The 21,414-nt window shown below is 37.0% G+C and overlaps 1 protein-coding gene across 1 annotated transcript in view; it reads left to right on the top strand.

The window, feature by feature from the left end:
* Positions 1-21,414, top strand: part of PLEKHH2 (pleckstrin homology domain containing, family H (with MyTH4 domain) member 2) — a 97,410-nt gene that overhangs the window by 26,279 nt on the left and 49,717 nt on the right. The window contains exons 6-14 of the mRNA XM_012653810.1: positions 3,402-3,587; positions 6,076-7,037; positions 9,831-9,906; positions 11,594-11,688; positions 12,284-12,428; positions 14,675-14,811; positions 14,908-15,018; positions 15,180-15,266; positions 16,622-16,780. Coding sequence (XP_012509264.1) covers positions 3,402-3,587; positions 6,076-7,037; positions 9,831-9,906; positions 11,594-11,688; positions 12,284-12,428; positions 14,675-14,811; positions 14,908-15,018; positions 15,180-15,266; positions 16,622-16,780 — 1,958 coding nt within the window. The remainder of the gene's footprint in view (positions 1-3,401; positions 3,588-6,075; positions 7,038-9,830; positions 9,907-11,593; positions 11,689-12,283; positions 12,429-14,674; positions 14,812-14,907; positions 15,019-15,179; positions 15,267-16,621; positions 16,781-21,414) is intronic.

The following is a 21,414-nucleotide window of genomic DNA, read 5'->3' as shown; positions in this document are numbered from 1 at the left end:
TTTATATTCTAGAAGCATGTACTCCAAAAGTCCAAGAAGACTTGAACTTTGGTCTCAGAAAGAGAATAGGCTCTTTAGTGGGGATCATGGAGTCGCAGATATGGTACAATTGTAACTTCATTGTGGCCTTTGGAGGAGGCAGGCTCCCTCTCTTCACACGTACTGAACGTGTCACTGAACTTAGCGTTCTTTGAGAGAAGCTCTGAGGCACTTCTGTACGTTCTTAGATGCCTAAGCTTGTGGTTAGTTGGACGTAGATGTCACTCAGACAGTTCACTCATGGCCTTTCCCCATTTGGGTTTTCTGGATGAGGATTTGAATCCTGTCAAATGGGAGTATCCATTGATGATCCATTTACAAACTCAAGAATGTCAGCAGTGAGATTGGGCTATTTAGAAAGACATGTACCAGGCCGGGCGCTGTGGCTCACGCCTGTAATCCTAGCACTTTGGGAGGCCGAGGCCGGTGGATTGTTTGAGCTCAGGAGTTCGAGACCAGCCTGAGCCAGAGCGAGACCCCTGTCTCTACTAAAAACAGAAAGAAATTAATCGGACAACTAAAAATATATAGAAAAAATTAGCCGGGCATGGTGGCGCATGCCTGTAGTCCCAGCTACTCGGGAGGCTGAGGCAGGAGGATCGCTTGAGCCCAGGAGTTTGAGGTTGCTGTGAGCTAGGCTGATGCCATGGCACTCTAGCCTGGGCAACACAGTGAGACTCTGTCAAAAAAAAAAAAATAAAGACATGTACCTCCAGAGTTCTTTATAACTTTTGGCTGCTTGCAAATATTAAATCAAAAGGAATATTTGCCACTCTTGAGATAATTCACAAGAACATTTTACAAGCTCTGAAGTCACTTTTCATAATTTAAAAATTGATAATATTGTTAGACTGCACTTTTAGTCTTCAAACTGTAGATCAGCACTTTTTAATAGAACTTTCTGTGATGAGGGAAGTATTCTGTATCTGTGCTGTCCAGTATGTTGTCCACTAGCCACGTGTGACTATTGAGCACTTGAAATATGAGTAGAGCAACTGAGGCACTGAATTTCATATGTTATTTAATTTGAAGTGATTTAAATTTAAATTGCCATACGTTATTAGTGGCTACCATATTGGGCAGCACAGCTAGACATTAGTGAATAACCTGAAGAGGGTAACACTATTTGAATATTTAATTTAAGGTATATTTGATTAAAAAAAGTAAATCAGTCATGTTATTTTCTGTTTTTGCTTTGTATCATGGTTTTCAACAGTGATTGAAATTCTTACAGCCTGAATATTTTGAAGAGAAGCTTATGATATGAATAAAATGAATTTTATTCATTGAAAAATGAGTAAAATTTTTTCAATGCATACAGTTACTTTCTTTCAACTTCAAAGCTTAAGTATGGATGGCATAACTATCATCTGATAAAGGTTTACTTAGTCTCAAACTCTTGGCCTCAACCGGTCCTCCAGCCTCAGCTTCCCAAAGTGCTGGGATTACAGGTATGAGTCCCTGTGCTCAGCCGAGATTTACTAAACACTTAGTACACTGTTCTGGCGATAGCCATTCAAGTGAACATTGAGTTGAAAAGGTGGTATAAATCAAGCAGGGTGTATGTGTAGTTCATGCTTCTTAGACCTATGGCCTGGAATAGAGGTTTTCAAACTTTATTTAGCAACAGAACACCTTTTTTAAATAAATAAATAAAATTTTCTGTAGAATCTCAGTAAATAAGACAGGTAAAAGCAGCACTGAGTGATAGGTCCACAGTTCTGCTGACTTAGCCTCACCCACAGCTCTTCTTGTACCCTCTGGGACAGTTCCACAAAGCTCTGGGGTTTCACAAAATACGCTGGAAAAATACTGATATGGTAGGAAGAACATGGGCTTTGAAGTCAGCTTTAATGCCCTGCTTTTTAACAACTGTGTTATATCTCCAGAAATTGTTTTTCCCGTTAGTAAAATCATGATTGTAATAGTGCCTTACTGGTTTCATGGGGGATTATATAGAATTGTTGATTATAGGACATATGAAAACATTTTGTCTACTGCATATTAATACTAACTGCTATCATTTTCTCCACCTATATGATAAAAAAATAGATGCTCCTATAGTTGATCTGGAATTCTATGTTTAGAATTACAGTTTCAGGTCTGTGTGACATTCACCCTTGTTGAAATAGTTTAGATGTACTAAGCCCATTCCCCAAAACTTGTTATTTTCCCTGATATCCTTAGCTTACAATTCTAGTCTTCACTGGCAGCCTCTTAGGTCTTATAGAGTAAGAGGTATTAATCCTTGGAAACTAGGCTTGGACTTGAGAAGAATAGATATAATGTAGTAATTTTAAAATGTAGATGCATATATAGTTATTATAATATTAGCATGAGAGATGATCAACATGAAAATATTAAAAGATACATCTAAAGGAAAATACTGTATAAAGATATTTTTCTTATACTGTACTCAGTTATCAGTTGCTATTTAACTTAATCCTTTGGTGCTCTCCTAGAGTTAAGAAATTTCCTTGGAAATTTTTCTTACTAGGATCACCATGCTTTTAGATCTTACAAGCAGCAATGTTAAAAGTCCTAGACATGAATTAAACCCATGATTAGTTGTTGATCTAATAATCACTCCACTAGCTGTCTAAATTCTTTACCCCCACCTCCTTTTTTTCTCTAAAGAAGTGATTAAGGCACTTTATATTTTGGTCACCATAGACCAAGCCCCTCCACCTGCTTTCTTCTCACCACTGAAAACTAAGATAAGTAAGTCATTATAGTGATAATGTGCTGTTTGCCCCAATGATGATCCAAATTTCCTTTGGTTGCTTTAACAAAGCAACCCGTTTTCCTCACAGTTAGTGTCATACTGCATAAATTTTACCAATACTTAACTGGTATTTATCAACACTTGATTTTACAAGAAGCTATAACTCTCTAGTTATTTATAATCTGTTATTTGTTTGTTTTGGTTGAGAACTAACTACTCTTAAAGGGATTAGATATTTTTCCTCTCTGCTGTTAAAAAATATTTTGAACATTCAAAGTATATACAACAGATTTTATTTATTTTTATTTATTTATTTATTTTTGAGACAGGGTCTTGCTTTTTTGCTTAATCTGGACAAAGTGCACTCATAGTTCACTGAAGCTCTTAACTCCTGGGCTCAAGTGATCCTCTTGCCTTGGCCTCCCAAAAAGTGCTGAGATTACAGGCGTGAGCCACTGGGCTGGCCCAGATTTTAAATATAGGCATGTGATGCTCATCATTGAAGGTTCAATGTCATTATATGTAAATAAAGATGAACTTCAAGTTTTTTGTCCAAGTCTTTAATATGCTTTGGTTCTGTGTTTAACAAACGGCTATAAAAATATTCAAATCTTAATTTTGATTAATGATCTTGCAGTAGTTCAAGGAAAGAAAACATCCATTGTCTCTACGCTAAAGCTTTCAGAAGGCCAGCGCCTGAGCAGTTTGACCTTTGGATGCTTTTTGTCTCGAGCAAGGAGTCCTCCTAAAGTAGTAAAAGCTGAGGAAATGCGTAAAACTTCATCTAAAGAACCTGAGTTCGCTGAAGGAGAAGACATAGAAGGTATTTATGGACTATAGGTATTTACTTTGGCATTTTTTAAAAAGGACAAATCATTTGCTAAGATTAATCCAAATATAGTGTATTTTTTTCCTGACAACTGGTGTTTTATGAAAGTATTTCTAAAGAGCAATACAGAATTTAACTTTGTGTATCTAATTATTTTGTGTTTTCTGAGAGTATTTGCCAGTAATGCATAGGAGAAACTGATTTTCCCTTTGAATTTATTTATTTTAAAATTTTAGCCTGGATGCAGTGGCTCATGCCTGTAATCCTAGCACTTTGGGAGGCCTAGGTGGGAGGATAGCTTGAGGCCAGGAGTTCAAGACCCTCTCTCTACAAAAAATAGAAAAATTAGCCTGGTGTGGTGGTGCGAGTCTGTAGTCCCAGCTACTTGGGAGGCTGAGGCAGGAGGATCTCTGGAAGGATCTTTGGAGCCCAGGAATTTGAGGTTGCAATGAGCTATGATGGCACCACTGCACTCTAGCCCAGGTGACAGAGGGAGACCCTGTCTCAAAAAAAAAAAAAAATTAATTATTTATTTGTTTATTTTTTGAGACACAGGGTCTCGTTCTGTCACTCAAGCTGAAGTGCAGTGCTGCAATCATAGCTCACTGCAACCTTAAAGTCCTGGGCTGGAGTGATCCTCCTGCCTCAGCCTTCTGAGTAGCTGGGACTACAGGCATGTACCACCACGCATGGCTAGTTTTTCTATTTTTTGTAGAGACAGGGGTCTCGCTATGTTGCCCAGGCTGGTCTTGAACTCCTGGCCTCAAGCAATCCTCCCACCTTGGCCTCCCAAAACACTGGAATTATAGGTGTGAGCCACTGCGCCCTGCTGATTTTCCCTTCTTAATACTTTTCCTGCAGTAGGTGGAAGTGATATTCAAAATTAAAAGTGAGGTGCAGTGGCCCATGCCTATAGTCCCAGCTACCCACGAGGCTGAGCTGGGAGGATTGCTTGAGCCCAGGAGTTTGAGGCCAGCTTGGGCAACATGGCAAGACCCCATCTCTTAAAAATAAATAAATAAAAGTTTAAAATTTATATTCCTATCTACAAGGTACTGTACTTGTTTTAGCTGAGTTTCAGATTAGAACTATGAATTTCCTGTTCATTATTTATTTAAAATATAAAAAATTACCTAGTATTAAGCAGGAAATTAAATATGGCATACCAAACTTATAAAGAAAAGAACCCTAGAGGATAATGTAGTGACTGCTTTGACTTTCCCTTTATTGCTTCAAAGGGAAAATGTTTACCTAGATGTTTAAACCCTGGTTCTGTGTGCAGATTTCTACTCTTCTTTTAGTCTCAAAGCACCTCTAAATTTTGCTTTGCTATGCATCTGCTGGCTTTTCCATCTCTAGTGAATCTCTTTTGTTGACTTTTCCCAAGTACTTTAGAGAGGCTGCTTCTCTATTTTCAGTTCCAGCTTCCTTCCTCCAAAGGAGAAAAATTATAACCCTAAAAACTATCTCTCTCTAGCCTCTATGCTTGGTTATGAAATTCTGAAAACTCCATAATGTTTTTCCAATCAGAAGGCTCCTTTGCTCCTTGCTTTCAGTGCATTATTTGCATTTTCTTTTCTTTTTTGAGAAGCCATTTTAATTTCCTTCCCCCTTTCCAACAGTCAGGTGAGTACAGCTGAGGTTGCCTGCCCTAAAGCTCTTACTCACTTGCAAATTTAACAAACTACCTGATACCAAATTTTAGAGTTTATTTGTTCAGCCTCTAGTTCCTTAATTATGAAGGTCATATATATGTTTTTTATGTTTTCAAAGTTTGTTTTCTACTCTTCAGTCTAAAGTTTTAATTCATTGTTTATGAAACCATTGGTTTATTCTATTATGGTATAAATAAAAATAAGCCATACTTAAAAACATTTTTAAAGAGTGTTATTATAAAAACATACTTTGTGGTTATGATTAAACCAAAAGTAGAACAAAGAAAGCTTTTCCCTGTTTATGTTTTCTTCATGGTTTTGCTTATTTCATGTACTGATGCTCGGGTGCAAAGTTTGTTTCTTAAACTATAGCTTTGTATTTATAATGCTTAAATTTACTTTATGATAATTTTGAAATTTAGTTGAAAGAAGGTTGCCATTTTCTTTGCTTCTAAAATAGAATTAATGGTGTTTGTTTTTTTGGTGGCTGCTTTCTTTGGTAGTCAAACTGCCCTATTTCACATTTTGTTTCTCTTATTTTCTCTCTCTAGACTGTTGTCAGGTTTTTTTCCCAGCATGTTTCTTTGTAAAAAAAAAAAAAAATGTTTAATTTCGAAACGATTACATTGAAGTGTTAGGACTCTGTGTTTTATGTAAAGCTTATAGTTTTCAAACTTTTTTTTAAAAAGGACATAAAGCTAACAAAGGATAATGAAAATTACTTTTATTCATATGAAATTGCCAGTTTCAGCAGTGTAGTTCCATAAAGCTAAATGTACAGAAAGATTATTAAGGGCAACATGCTGATACGATCTATCCTTTTCTAGAAATGGAAATTCCAGAAAAGTCTGTTGATAACCAAGTTCTAGAAAACAACAGAGGCCAGAGAACATCGCATCAAACTCCTTGTGGCTCTGAACAGAATCAGAATACAAGAACAAGCTTTGGAACAGAGGGTGGCATATCCCAGAATTCGGGGGCTCCTGTGAGTGACTGGAGTTCTGATGAGGAAGATGGAAGCAAAGGAAGATCCAAGTCCAGGTGCACGTCCACCCTTTCCAGTCACACATCAGAGGAGGGAGTCCAGTGCAGCAGGATGGGGAGCGAAACATATCTGACAGCATCTGACGACAGTAGTTCTATATTTGAAGAAGAGACTTTTGGCATAAAGAGACCGGAACACAAGAAGCTATATTCTTGGCAACAGGAGGCACAATGGAAAGCTCAGAATAGTCTTCTTGGAAAGGGAAATTCTGAATCAAGTAAAAAGGAACAAGATAGTTCCTCAGATGAACTGAATAAAAAATTTCAGTCTCAGAGACTGGATTATTCATCTTCATCAAGTGAAGCCAACACCCCAAGCCCTATTTTGACGCCAGCTTTAACTCCAAAACATCCTAACTCACTCCCTGGAAAAGGAACACAATTAGTGCCTTCATCAAACCTGCCACCCCCAAAGTTAAGGATTCCTAATGTTTTCAGTATAAGTGTAGCACTAGCCAAAAGGCACTTAAGCCAGCCACAGTTAAGTTCCGACAGGATGTTTGGTGCAAACAGAAATGCTATAAGCATGATACGACCACTGAGACCTCAGGAAACTGATCTTGATCTAGTTGATGGTGACAATACAGAAATTTTAGAGACTATGGACACAAGTTGTGAGGATGGATTATTTTCCTGTGACTCCCTGGAATCTCCATGTTCAGATGAGCAGGAAATTTGTGACTCTGCAAAGAAGGCAGCATGTAGCAAACCTCCAACTCCTCCCCTGCACCGTTTTCCTTCTTGGGTAATTATATTGCTGTGTGCAACACAGACACAGTAGTTTTTCTTCAACACTCATTTTCAGGTTTTACTTCTTTTCCTGTTCCTTTTCAAATCCAGCTTTGTTTGGACATTTTCCAGTTTTCAGAATATAATTTCCTCTTCTCTTCCCCCACCAAATTCTGAATCAGTTGAGAAATAAGACACTGATAAGACAGATGGGAGATTAAAATATTACCTTATTTACTGATAAAACTGATTTTTAGAGAATTGGTGGGCAAACGAGCTTTCCTGGACTGAACTTTGGAATTAGCTAGATTTATTCACTCAGTCCCAGGCAGCACTGGACCACCACAGGCTTCCTCCAGTGCGGCTGTGCTCCTCTAAAACTTAAAACCTGGAGAAACAGAACAGACGCTTATTTCCTTCAGGTAGCTACTTCTCAAGAGAAAGGAGAGAGGAAGGTGCGGGCTGTATGTGCTAGTTTCTCCCTCTAAGCTTACCAATCACATTACACCACTCCTCTTGGAGGGGAGAAAGTGGATGGGTGGAGAGAGATGAGGAGTGTTCATTTACTGGAGCTACCTCCACATGGAAGAAAACACTGGAGGGTAGGGAAGAAGAGTTCTCCCTAACTGATACTTTTGGGTCATTTCTGAACCAGGACAATTAACTATTCTTAGTCATCAGTTTTTGAACATGGTCATTTACTCGATTGGCTTTAAGGGAAATTTAATTTTCTTCATGAGTTTATATATCCATTGCTGTAACCAAAGCATCCTTCTACAGATCTAGAATAGATTGAATCTTCTTCCCTTGAAACATTGACTATTAATATGATAATTACCCAATCAATTGTGTGATTCTTCTTAGGAATATCCATATTGCTAGATCAAAAAAAAATTCTTCCTATATTTGAAACAAGGCAAAATGATTGTTCTTATAGATTTAAGTTTTTCTTCACGTATTGGCATAATTCAACCTTTGCCTCCAGGTAAACATCTGGATTGCAGGATTTTTTGGTTTTTGGAGTCATGTTCTTTTATTATTATTTTTTTTTTATTTCGTGACTAAGATAATTTTAAGTAAATTAGGGCAGCCGTGTTTTCCTTGTATAAATTCAGACCTTAAGATGTATCTGCTCTTATTTGCTTTCAAGAGGACATTTCATTTCAGTATGCACATGAAACTGTCTGGAGTTTATTACTAAATTCTGGATGACACAAAAAAAGTGGAAGTTAATGGCATGTGAATCTCTGGAATTCCAATTATTTTATCCTTTAGGCAGTGAGAAGTTGAAATTTTGCCTCTTTTATTATATCGAGATTTTCAGAGATTTAAGTTAGGCTTTCAAGTTCATTTTATTTGGCAAACCATTTTACAACTTTTTTGCCTTTCTGTCTTCTCCTCCTCTAATGAAGCTATTCCTGAAAAAGCCTTCCAGCAGACTGACCAAGTTTGAAGTTTTATTTCTGTGTTTGCTAGGTATTTTCAGGTTTCAAGGAAAAGAGATGTGTTCTAGTTACCTCAGTCAATATGAGTTTATTTTAAGGATTTTTAAGAGTTTATTTTAAGGCATAATGTATCCTTATTGAACTGGAATATCATTCAAAATGTAATAGTCACTGTAGTAGGACAACATGTGATGATTCAGCAGCACCTCTGATAGTCAAGTCAGCTCCTTACAGACAGATGACACCCATTGCCTCTGCTCCAGTGGCTCAGCTTATCCTGTCAGGCCTATGGCGATTGTCTTTCTTCTCCTACTAACTACTCTTACCGACTCTCTCATGGCTTCTAACTGCCTCACATCTGTTTACTGCCTTAGTTTTGTATGTCTTTCTATTCTGCCCACTCTGCTGGTTTGTGTTTGTGCATGTATCTCCCAACCACACACTCAAAGAAATTGCATCTGATTCATTCAGTCAGCCACACTTCAATCTAAAGTGTCCCTGATAGAGATCTCATGCCAAGCTCCTGCTCAGACTGCTGGCTAGCCTGAAGAGGACAGCCTTAGTTGCCCACTATGTCCTGATCCAGTCACCTATGCCCAGATTAGACCCACTACAAAATTCAAGACCTGGTGATCTATGCATTAAGAGCCACCTGGGGTCCCTTTCCTCATAGGGGTAGGGGTGAAAGCTTTTCCAGACCTATTTCTGAGGTCTCTGTCAGAGAAAAAGAGAAAACAAAGTAACCTACTTTTGGAACAAGATAATATAAATTCCATTGCAATTCTTACATGCATTTATTGTTTGACCTTAGCTATTTCTTCTACTTGATTGAAACGTACGTTGAAGTAAGAAAGTGATAGCATTTAATGCTACTCTATGATTTCTGACTTCAAGTTTTTCCTTTTTTTTTTAAACCGTGTCCCAGATTGGTAGAATGTTAAAGGTGGTGTTTATGTGTAGTCAATGATTGTGAATGGTTTCTGGCTTCCTGCTACAGTTATTCAAGGTTTTTCTTTTTTTTTTTTCCTTTAACCATAATCTAGAATGCTAAGAATATTGAAGGTAGTGTTTACATGTAGTCAGTGATTATGAATAAGCTTTCTCTTACTTTTTCCCTGTCTTCGAAAGAATTTAAAATACCAGCCAAAAAATTTGGGAACAAAGATAAATAATGGAATGACTAATGGATGGAAGAAATCTCTGCAGTATTATTCATAATAGCATATTTTAGTTGGCACTGATACTGTTTTATAATAATGTTATACTCTCGTGAATATTAAATGAAGAACAAAGGAAAAACAGTGTACCAAAAGTAATCATTTCTTTGCTTTAAATACCCTGTTCAAATCTCTCTTTTACATTAGGAAAGCAGAATTTATGCTGTAGCCAAATCAGGCATTCGAATGTCTGAGGCTTTCAATGTGGAGAACGTGAATAAAAGTAAGTGCTTTTGCATGCTACAATGTGGATGAACTTTGAGGATATTATGCTAAGTGATAATATAATAGAAAAACATAGTACCATCACAAAAAGACAAATACCCTATGATTCCACTTAAATGAAGTATCTGAAGTAGTCAAATCGATAGGAACAGAAAGTATGGTAGAATGGTGGTTGCCAGGGGATAGGGGGAGATTTGCAAAATGGAAAAGTTCTAGAGGTCTGTTTTACAACGATGTGAATACACTTATCACTATTGAACTGTACACTTATAAATGGGTAATGTGGTAAATTTTATGTTATGTGTTATTTACCACAATAAAAAAATATTTTAAGAAGTCAGTGATTGGCCGGGCGCGGTGGCTCACGCCTGTAATCCTAGCTCTCTGGGAGGCCGAGGCGGGTGGATTGTTTGAGCTCAGGAGTTCGAGACCAGCCTGAGCAAGAGCGAGACCCCGTCTCTACTAAAAATAGAAAGAAATTAATTGTACAACTAAAAATTTATAGAAAAAATTAGCTGGGCATGGTGGCGCATGCCTGTAGTCCCAGCTACTTGGGAGGCTGAGGCAGGAGGATCACTTGAGCCCAGGAGTTTGAGGTTGCTGTGAGCTAGGATGATGCCATGGCACTCTAGCCCGGGCAACACAGTGAGACTCTGTCTCAAAAAAAAAAAAAAAAAGAAGTCAGTGATTTTGTATTGCTGTTTCAATAGCAAAGAACTTCCTGAATGTCTGAAGTCATTGGAATCTATAGAATTACGTAAACTTTCAAAAAATGATTTCTAAGGTTGCTGATTTATATTTTAAAATTGATATTCATTTTACTTGGTATAGAGACACAAATGTCTTCAACTCTAATGTATGATTTTACCTAAAAGAAACTAAAGCAGAGAAACTGTGGCATTTCAGCTGTTTAAAATTACAAAAAATATTGATCTCTATGTTCTTTTGTTCCAGGGTTTAAATCATATTCCCTGTTCTTTCCTTCTTTCCCTCCCTTCCTTCCTTCTTTCCTACCTTCCTTCCTTCCTGGAGACTCTTAAAGAAACAATGTATGCCCATTACAAAAAATAAAATCAAACAACAGAGAAATGTATGGAATAAAAAGGGAAATTTTCTTGTGGTTCTTTCTACCAGCCCCTCTCTATCCCACCACTAATTCATATCTTAGAGGTAACAATAATATTCTGTCCCTTTTCAGCTATCTTCTGTTCTTACCATTCAGGAAATTATATTCTAATCTTCAACATCAGATTCATCTGATAAAAGTTTAAGAATGATGATGTTTTAATACCATGTCAGTAATAGGGCTATAAATAGTCAGAGATCATCTTCATACCGTACTACTCACTGAATCAGTCAGTAAGCAGTTGATTTTACTTAGTTCTGTCCAGCCTGAGCTAGGTGTGTACGGAGATGACAAAGAAATAAAAGCTCTCAAAGAGCCTACAGACCAGCTGGGGTACTAGAACACATGAGGAAATAATAAACCATGTAAAAAAGTATATAAATAAACCTGTAAATGCCATAATTCATAAAGTAGACTAATTAGTAATTAGTAATCACATGTGTTCACCTAATATCTCTTTAACTGGAAATCATATTAATTCATATTCATAAGCAATAGACCAATATGCTATTAATAGTTAGAAGGTTTTATTTTAAAAAAATGTTGTTTTCTGTTTCAGATTCTATTGCAGTGCTTTCATATACTACATCGGGACTTTATACATCTCTGATATACAAGAATATGACAACCCCAGTGTATACAACGTTGAAGGGGGTAATTCATTATTGTTACTGTTAAGCACATGGTTCTCTTCTTGATGGATGAAGAAAACTGTTTATTCAAGCTCCAGATTCCATTCTTAACATTTTACACAGACTCTCCTTTTATAGAGAGTTTTAGATGTTCATATTAATATGTTATAAAAAAAGAAATGGAAAGATCTAGAGATGATATTTATTCTTATCAGTATTAGAGGTCTGAGTCTACTTTTGTTGTGTTCCATGTGATTCCCCTGACTACTCATGGCTGTTAATTGTTTAAAGGAAACATATTATTAATGATGTAATGAAAACTGCTAATTTAGGAAGATCTTTGTATCAGTGCAGGGTACCCCTTCCTTACTTGACGTACCTAAATAAGGATCATCAGGTATCAACAACCTTATGTTTTCAGGAATCTTTTATAATTGATAAAAGCCTTGCTAATTAGAATTGGGGTTTAACAACATGACTTTGACAATGGCAAAATATATTCTTGACTTCCTATTAAAAAATCATATTCTAAGACTTCTTCCTGCAAAACATTCTATGTCTAAAGAGAGAGGTGATTTTAGGGATGGATACAGGGAGGCCATTCTACTTTTCTTTAGAAAGCAACCCAAATAAGTAACAGCCCTTTCCTGGATGACTCCTCCGGGTCAGAGGAAGAAGACAGCTCCAGATCCAGCTCCCGGACATCAGAGTCAGACACGCGCAGTAGGAGTGGGCCAGGCAGCCCTAGAGCCATGAAACGAGGTGAGAGAAAATCAGAGGCATATAAGGCAACTTCATATTATTCAAAATATTTATTGGGAATTTTATCCTCATAAGAATATTTTTTTAAAAAGTCAAAGAGCTTGCTTTAAACCATAGTGAAAAGAGCGTTAGCCTAGGACTGAGACATTTATGTTCTAGTTCTGATTCTCTTCTTAATTCTCTGTGATTGCAGACAAATTATATAGTCTTTTTTTTTCAGTTTGGTTTGTTTTTAGCCTTATCTTGTCTGTACGAGAGACATCACTTTATTGTTGGAATAAAGTGAGATAATTGGCCAAAATGAGGTTTCTCTTTATAGCTATCGTGTGGCATTTTGGATAATATGTGGGATAGACTTATTTCAGCTCAATTTGTCGTACTGCTAAGTGGTGGAAAATGTACCTAAAACTTTGTTGTTTAATCTGATAATAAACTAGAAACCAACCAAAACTTTACTTTGCATGTGTCTATGATTTTTAGTGGACTTTGAAGAAATTTTGTGCATAAGTAGAGGTTACAGAGAGATCTAATGCCACTAAATGACATAGGTATTTTATAAAAGCCTTTAATGCAACATGGTGTCTCTGTTGGTTTCCAAACTGTGTTCCATGGAACCTCTGGGTACGTCCAAACCCCTCGGCTTCAACTGGAGCTGCTCAGATTTTATTGGGTTAACATTTTGGGCTTCCACTGGTCTTCTTGCTCTCACCTTGCCCTCCCCACCCCCCCCCACAGCCAGAATCAGGGGGTTATGGCACATTTTTGCTCAAAAGACTGCAATGGTTCCTCATGATGGCTATATTACATAATTCTTTTACATCTTTGACCTTATCTTCTCCTTTTTCCATCCTTACTCAGCTCTGGCCTCACTGGGCTTCCTGCTATCCTTGAACATGCCAGGAATGCTTTTATTTCAGGACCTTTTTGCACTAGGGTTTCCTCAACCTGGTATTTTTCCCCCAGATGTTTAGATAGATGATTTCCGCACCCTCTTCAGTACATTGCTCAAATGATCCTTTCTCAGTGAGATCCACCATGGCCACACAACGAAATTGCAGTCCTCTGTCCTTCTTCTATGGCTGGCTCATTTTATTCTCTTTAATGTGCTCTATGTTTTATTTTTCCTTAGTGCTTACTGCCTGTTTGTCATTGATCTCCCTCCACTAGAATCTATGTTCTATAAGGGCCAAAATTTTTCTGTTTTGTCGCTGCTTTATCCCTAGCACCTGGGAGAGTGCCTGGCACACTGGCCCTGGGACTGGGAGCCTGAGATTGACACTCCAATATTGCCCCTTCCTAACTATGTGACTTTGGACAAATTCTTTAATCTTTGGGCCTTAGTCTCCTTAGACAACTAGGGCATTAGCCAGGACAATCTCTGAGGTCCTTTATAGGTCTAAATTTTTGTTATTCTATGAAAAATAAAGATATTAGCACAACTGTTATTAATATGTCTCAGTCAAGTAAAGAGTAGTGTCGTAAGAGTAACTCTGTATTAATGTGTCCCTTAAATGTCAATAAACACTTTAAAAATAGCTGGATATTGTAATAAATAATGACCTAAGTCCTTGATTTTATTTAATATATTCTACATCACCAATTGTAGTGACCCTCCATATGTGGCTTGCAATTTACAAGTAATTTTCTATAAAGTCAAGTGAATTAGTATGAAAATGTTCCATTGAATTTTACTTTATAGCTGCTGGCAAATGAAATAGTCTGTTTATATCTTTAGATTTTATTGCTTCTTTTTTATGAAAGATTTTTTAAAAATCTGTAAATTATTTAGTAGTTTATTAGAATGACATGAAAAGTACTACTGAAATTGTGTATTTTAAAAATGTAAAGTTACTTTAAAAGTGATTACAGATATTAAGTGGTTTAAAATGTGATTGTGAAACTCTTGATAAATTAAGGTTTAACATGTATTTTCCTACACGTCAATATGTACATACATGTATTTTTAATTCTTAATAAAATATGCGTTAGTAGACTATTGTATGTATTTTATATATGTAAAAATAGCCGTGGTTGTGATCATACCAAAATATTATTCATGTTCCTTTGACCTCCTTGGAAATTTGCATGACAGTCCCTACCCCTTCATGGCCAAAGGAATGAGAATAAGTCTGGTCTAGGGAGGCTTGTCATTTAGGAATGGTTGCATTGCATAGGGGAGCTCAGACCTGGCATTTGGACCACTACAATGTTAAATATTGACTCAATTTATTTCTTTGTTCTTTTAGGTGTGTCTCTCTCCTCTGTGGCTTCTGAAAGTGATTATGCTATTCCTCCTGATGCTTACTCCACAGACACAGAGTACTCACAGCCAGAGCAGAAGCTCCCTAAAACTTGTTCATCTTCTAGTGATAATGGGAAAAATGTAAACACTGAATCAGATATTTAAAAATTAATGAATCAGTTAGTTTGAGCCTCCAAAAGGAAACTTAAAAATGTTTTTACATCTTTTAAAAATTAGGAACCACTGGAAAAATCTGGCTATTTATTAAAAATGAGTGGTAAAGTCAAGACGTGGAAGCGGAGGTGGTTTGTTCTGAAAGGTGGTGAATTGCTTTATTACAAATCTCCGGTGAGTGGAACGTGCTTGCCATTTAGAAGTGAATTCCTTAAACTATAAATCAAACTTCTGATTGATTTTCTTCCCTGTAATGTAATTAATAATACAAAGCATTTATTATTATTACTATTAAAGTTAATCACTTTACATTTGGTTTTCTTCCTTTCATACAGAGTGATGTAATTAGAAAACCCCAGGGCCATATTGAACTTAGTACATCCTGCAGTATTTTAAGAGGAGATAACAAACAAACGGTTCAGGTACTTAATTTTTTTTTTTTTTTGTATCATGCAGAACTCAATTCTTAATTATCCAAGCTAATGGAAAGGACATTGGGTAATTCAATATTCCTTTATTCACTTTGGGGTCAGTTTGATGCCTCAAAAATATGTGAAACTCCCAGACTTTTTAGTTAATCTGTAATATTAGCTGTAATTAATCTGTAATATAAGCTGTTTGTGTTGGACAGCTCCCACCTACACATTCTTTACCTTTCTTCCTTTATATTCTTCTTTCCCCATATTTAATCTCCCAGGTGTTTTCAGCTCTCAAACTGTTAAGCTACTCATCTGATAAATTAATTCCCAGTAAGATGTTAGTTGTATAATGTACTATTAAATTCAGAAGTGTTTGTATTTTATTGTAATGTAGAATCAAAAAATGACAGTTTTTATGTGAACTTCAGATGCCATAACAACTAAGTGAGAAAGATATTGGTGAGCAGAGGGGCTGTCCTTCCAATGCACACCATAGAGGTCCTGCTGCCCATGTTATCCACACATAGACCAGTTTTTCCCAAAACCTGTTACATTTAAAACATAGACTGCTGAGATAGTCTTGTATATGTAATTTAAATTCAGATACTTTATTTCTGAAATGCTTTCAATAACCATTATTTTCTTGTATTGCTTCTTTGGAGGGTGGAAGACAACATTTGCTAGAAAGGTACATTATCAATGTTTCCAGTGGATTATACCTGAAAACTCAAAAATTCAGAAAGGAGAATCAGGGAAAACTTTGTCTTGGGGTATGGCAGTTAAGAATCATTTGTAAGCTTCTAAAATCTCTAGAAAATTTGCAGTGTGGTTAATTTAAGACTGGAAAATTATGAGTTCATAATACATGATCACATATTAGTTCCAAGAATTTCTCTTCTTATATGCAAGGTCTTCTCATTTTATTTATAGTTAATTTTTTCATTTATATAAAAAACTCTTCTCTTTAATTGCTAAAAAATGTGTTATTTTATTATAGTCTTCAATTATTCTGCTACTCATTTCAACAGCCAGGAGCCTGTAGCTCATTTAAGGGAGAAAAGGAAAATATGACAATTAAACAAGATACAAAATCATGACCCCAAAGTTTAATACTAAGAAATGTTTTAAAGTAAACTGAAATTAAAAAATTATCTCAACAAAAATTTAATTATTATAATTTTCACAAAGGGTTAAAATATTCTAAATTATATGGAGTCATTTATTTATTATAGAACCTAGGACTCAAGGTTGAGCATGTTTGTTTCCATGTTAAGTAATGATGTTTGAAGAATGGACAAGGAAATGCTAATAATCCCAAATCTTTACAGTTTCCTATGCCTTTTCTCATCCCATTTTAGTTGACCACTGAAAAACACACATACTATCTGACTGCAGATTCTCCCAATATATTGGAAGAATGGATTAAAGTGTTACAGAATGTTCTTCGAGTACAAGCTGCCAACCCACTTTTCCTGCAGCCTGAGGGCAAACCAACTGTGAAGGGATTACTCACTAAGGTAGGAACCTCGGATGCATAGCAATGTCCCAGGTAACTATGCAGATTAGCCCCACTTACTAAAAGTGGGTGTCAGAGAATATTTATATTATCTTGAGGTGGGGAAGATTGTTTTAAATATAATGACCAAGACAAGAACCATAAAGATAAAAATGTAAATGCTCTATCAAAAATTCTATAAGCAGGATTTTGAGAAGGATGAAAAACTTTCAAAAGGTATTGGAAACATCTGAAAACCAGTTAATATCCTTAATATTTAACAAGCTTTTTCTAATCAGTAAGTGAAGGATGAATACCAGTGGGGGGAAATGGAACAAAGAACTCAATGGGAAATAAGTAGAGATAGTAGAGATGATAAAAAATATAAATGATCAATAAGCATATGGAAAAACATTTCATGATCACTAATAACTTTTTAAAAGTATAAATTCAAATAAGGGATGTGTTTTTAAAAATCTGGTGAAAGAGGCCGGGTGTGGTGGCTCTCGCCTGTAATCTTAGCACTCTGGGAGGCCTAGGCAGGAGGACCACTTGAGCTCAGAAGTTCTGAGACCAGCCTGAGCAAGACCAAAACCCTGTCTCTACTATGATAAAAATAGAAAAATTAGCCTGGCCTCGTGGCACATGCTGGTAGTCCCAGCTACTTCGGAGGCTGAGGTAGGAGGATTGCTTGAGCTCAGGAGTTTGAGGTTGCAGTGGGCTATAATAACACCACTGCACTCTACCCAGGGCCACAGAGTAAGACTGTCTCAAAAAATTAAAAAATTTTTTAAAAAATGTGAAGGGAAAGACACTTGTAAAATTTTGAAACCTAGTATTTCCACGTATTAAGAAATCTGCTAGTGAGAGTATTACTCTGAAAGGCAATTTGGCAATGTGTTGGCCAAGGTATTAACTCAGTAAATATTTTTGAATGTACAAATGAATATCGCATATTTTAAAAACATATGTATATGCATATCCTTTGATCTAGCAATCTCAGTTCAAGAAATTTATCCTTAGGAAATGGTCTTAATTTGCAAACAATTTAAGTATGAGGATGTCCATCACAGTATGTTTTCTTCCCTATTTTTAAAATGGAGTATAATTAACATACTCTGAATTGCACAGATCTTAAGTGTAGAGTCTGATGAGTTTTAAAAATATTTACTTCGCCTAGTGAAGGTTATTGGGAATGAAGAGAGCACGGATGTGGAGATAGTGTGACCAAGAGGTGAGGGCAAGTGTTGGGAGCCAGACTTCCTAGGCGCAAGTCCTGGCTCTGCCACTTACTGCAGGGAGTTAGCTACGCTCCCAGCAAAAAATCGGGTCCCTTAGGTAGGGGTTGTTGCAAAGCATAAGAAAATAATAGAAAATGGAAAATAACAGACATAAAGGAATACACAGAGATGAAGGTATAGTTTTATATATATATAAAGATAAAAGGCAAAAATCGGGGTACTCAGGGATCCCTACAATATCCCCGTGAATCGCAAGGCCACAAGTGAAGTTTTACATGGGTATTTATAGGTACAGAAATCAGTTGTCAGGGGTAACAGATTTATGTAATAACGGGTAGTTTGTTTTAGGTTACAGGTATTTCAAAAGGCTTCTATAGATCCCTTAACTAACTCTGGTTACAAAAACTTTCAAGGACAAACTTATAAGTTCTAAGATAAAGCTATCACTTAACAGAAGGATTAAACAAAAATATAGTGGCTCCATATTTCTTTATCTAGTTATTGCAGATAGAGACAGGTCATCAGAAGTCAAGCAGGAACTGTCCCTTGGGCTAATTGTTTTTAGCCTCAGGTATCTGTCTCTCCAGTGGACACTATTTGATCAGCTCTCATCCTGTGGTTCCATGCAGACCTTGCTTTGTCCTTCAAAGCAGGTGAGAATCACGGGGTTGAGACTGCAGCGTCACCTTGGGAAGCAGCTGCTACTGACCTTTGAGATGCCCTCCTGAGGTGGAGCAGCTTTTGATATGCAAACTAACATGTTCACATATTCTTTCAGGACAGAGCCCCGAAAAACTCCTGAGACCATTTCTGTCTCTAATATAGTTATATTAATTTATGGAGCGACAACTTACCGCTTGTGTGACCTTGAAGAAGTTACTTACAGGTTCTGTGCCTTAGTGTCCTCTTCTGTAAAACGGGGATAATATAATAATAGTGTCAACCTCACAAGGTGTTGGGAGGGTTAAATGAATTATTTAAACATGTAATATGTGTTAGAACCGTGCCTGGCACATCATAAACACACAAAAAATGCTAGCTATTATTATCACGAGAATTTCACCTAGGTATTGGAATCAACAGGCTGGTGGCAGGATTTGTGGTGGAGACGGCCACAGGGATGGGAATATATGGGTGGAGAGAGGACCGTGGAAGCTTATGGCTTGTGTGATGACAAAGGCCAATTGGGATATGATACACTGTTTGTGTTCAAAGTTTCAAACAGAACTAATATATAATGGCACCTTTGTTATGGATGCAAGTTAAAAAAATATTCTTTAAATTAGTTCACCGAAGCCTTGAGATTTGAGATTGCCATTAAATCTTTGTGAGGATTCTTTTAGTATGATTTGTTTTATTTTTTTTAGAGTAAGAATTTTAAGAAATCCTGATAAGGCTTACATATAAAGATAGGCTATATTTTAAAACACAGCTTTTACAGAGAATTGACAAACTCGTTAATTTGCAATTCTCCAAAGGCACACATTGTTCTATTTTAAAGATAAATCATTGCAAAAATCCACTGTCTATAGCCAGAGGCATTATACTCCAGTTTTGATGAGACTTTTTTCTGGCATTTGTTTAAACAAGAAAAAAAGCCTGCATAACACTAACTATTTAAAACTTGCAGGATATTTGTCTGTAAATATATGTTTCTAAATTTAATTAAACTGAAACATGTTTTGCCAAGTGAAACATTTTTTGTTTTTTCTCAAGCAGCATTCTAAATCCATCAAACCGTTAGATGGTGGAGTTGTTTTCTTTAACCATAGCTTTGAAAGCCCAAAGGCTGACTGGGTTTCTGGGTTTAAAAGAAAACATATATTTTACTTCTTATTCTTAGTGAGGAAGGAAGCATTTATTGAGTAACTACTGTTATCCTTTATTTACATTTTCTCATTTGATCATCACAACAGCCCGGTGAGGTTTACAATCATCCCATGATACCAACAAAGAAACTGATAGGTTAGGTCAGTTACCTGAGGATATCCATCTAGTATATGGTAGAACTGGAATTTAAGACTTGATTGGACTCCTGGTGCTTGTAATCCTAGCACTCTGGGAGGCTGAGGCGGGAGAATTTCTTGAGGCCAGGAGTTCGAGACCAGCCTGAGCAAGAGCGAGACCCGCTATCTCTACAAAAAGTAGAAAAGTAGCACCTGTAGTCCCAGCTACTCGGGAAGCTGAGGCAGGAGGATTGCTGGAGCTCAGGAGTTGGAGGTTGCAGTGAGTTGCGATGATGCCCAGGCAACAGAGCAAGACCCTGTCTCAAAAATAAATTAAAAAACAAAAAAACTTGGTCCATCAGACCTCAAAGTCCAGGCCTTTTCTACTAGAGTGACTTGCCCACTGTAAAATCTGCTATGGCAATACTTTGCATTCTTCTCAAAAGGACTTACGAGGTCCTGCAGACTCTGCGTCCCACCTGTCCCACTCCCCACACTTTCCCCTGTAACTTCTCCCCTTGCTTGCTCAGCTTCAGACGCACCAGCCTCCCCGCTGTTCCTTAGACACGTTGGGCATGTCTCTCACCAAACACATCTGCTTTTCTCTCAGACAACTGAATGGCTCATCTACTTCCTTCAGGGCCTTACTCAGTGACAATGAGGCCCTCCTGACCATCCGATTTTATATTGTAAAGCACTTCTCCTTTCCTGCTTCATTTTTCTCCTTAATTCTTATCGCCATGGGCAAGCACAACAACAGAATTTTGGGCTTTGGTTGTTCTGGCCAGTGTCTTGGTTTACAGGTGGCAGGTCTCTCCAGACTGCAGGAGAGGGTCCAGCCTCAATGCAGAACTTGGCAGGGCTAGAGGGGCAGGGCCCTCTGCTAGAGCAGTGGCTTACCGGGCAAGCTCAACCAGGCATTCTAGATCTGGGGCAATAGGACTTACACTAAATCTTACCCACTGGTGGGAATGGAGTTCTTTGTGTTTTTCCAGGCTTGAGGATGTAGCTGGGACTGTCTGTAAGGATCTTCAATGCTTGTACCTGGGCAGGACTAGGGAAAGGGGAACTCACAGTAAGGGTCTTCGTAAAGCCATCAAATTATGATAAACCTGTAATATGCAACAAAAATGTTGGTAAAATGTCCTCCACAAAAATGTGTATAAATATAAACTCTTTGTGCTCTTCATGAGGTATATAGCATACTGCTCATTTAATTGTCTGCCTTCCTCACAGGCTATGAGCTCCCTGTGAAAAGAGACTATATCTTGCTCAAATCTGTTTCCATAGGACCTAGACCAATCACTGACTAAAGTCAAGAGCGAGATTCAAATTCTGTCCTAGTCACTTAACTTAGTGCCTGACATGTAGGAGGTTCTCAATATATAATAATAGCTTTTATATTATTTCATTATTTTGTATGATTACTTGTAGAGAACACATCAAATTTTTTTTTTTTTTTTTTTTTT

This window comes from Propithecus coquereli, unplaced genomic scaffold, assembly GCF_000956105.1.
Source record: "Propithecus coquereli isolate 6110/MARCELLA unplaced genomic scaffold, Pcoq_1.0 Scaffold43, whole genome shotgun sequence".
In the NCBI taxonomy this organism is placed as follows: domain Eukaryota; kingdom Metazoa; phylum Chordata; class Mammalia; order Primates; family Indriidae; genus Propithecus; species Propithecus coquereli.
Note: the sequence above shows the minus strand (reverse complement) of the source record. Positions and strands in the feature narration are given on the sequence as shown.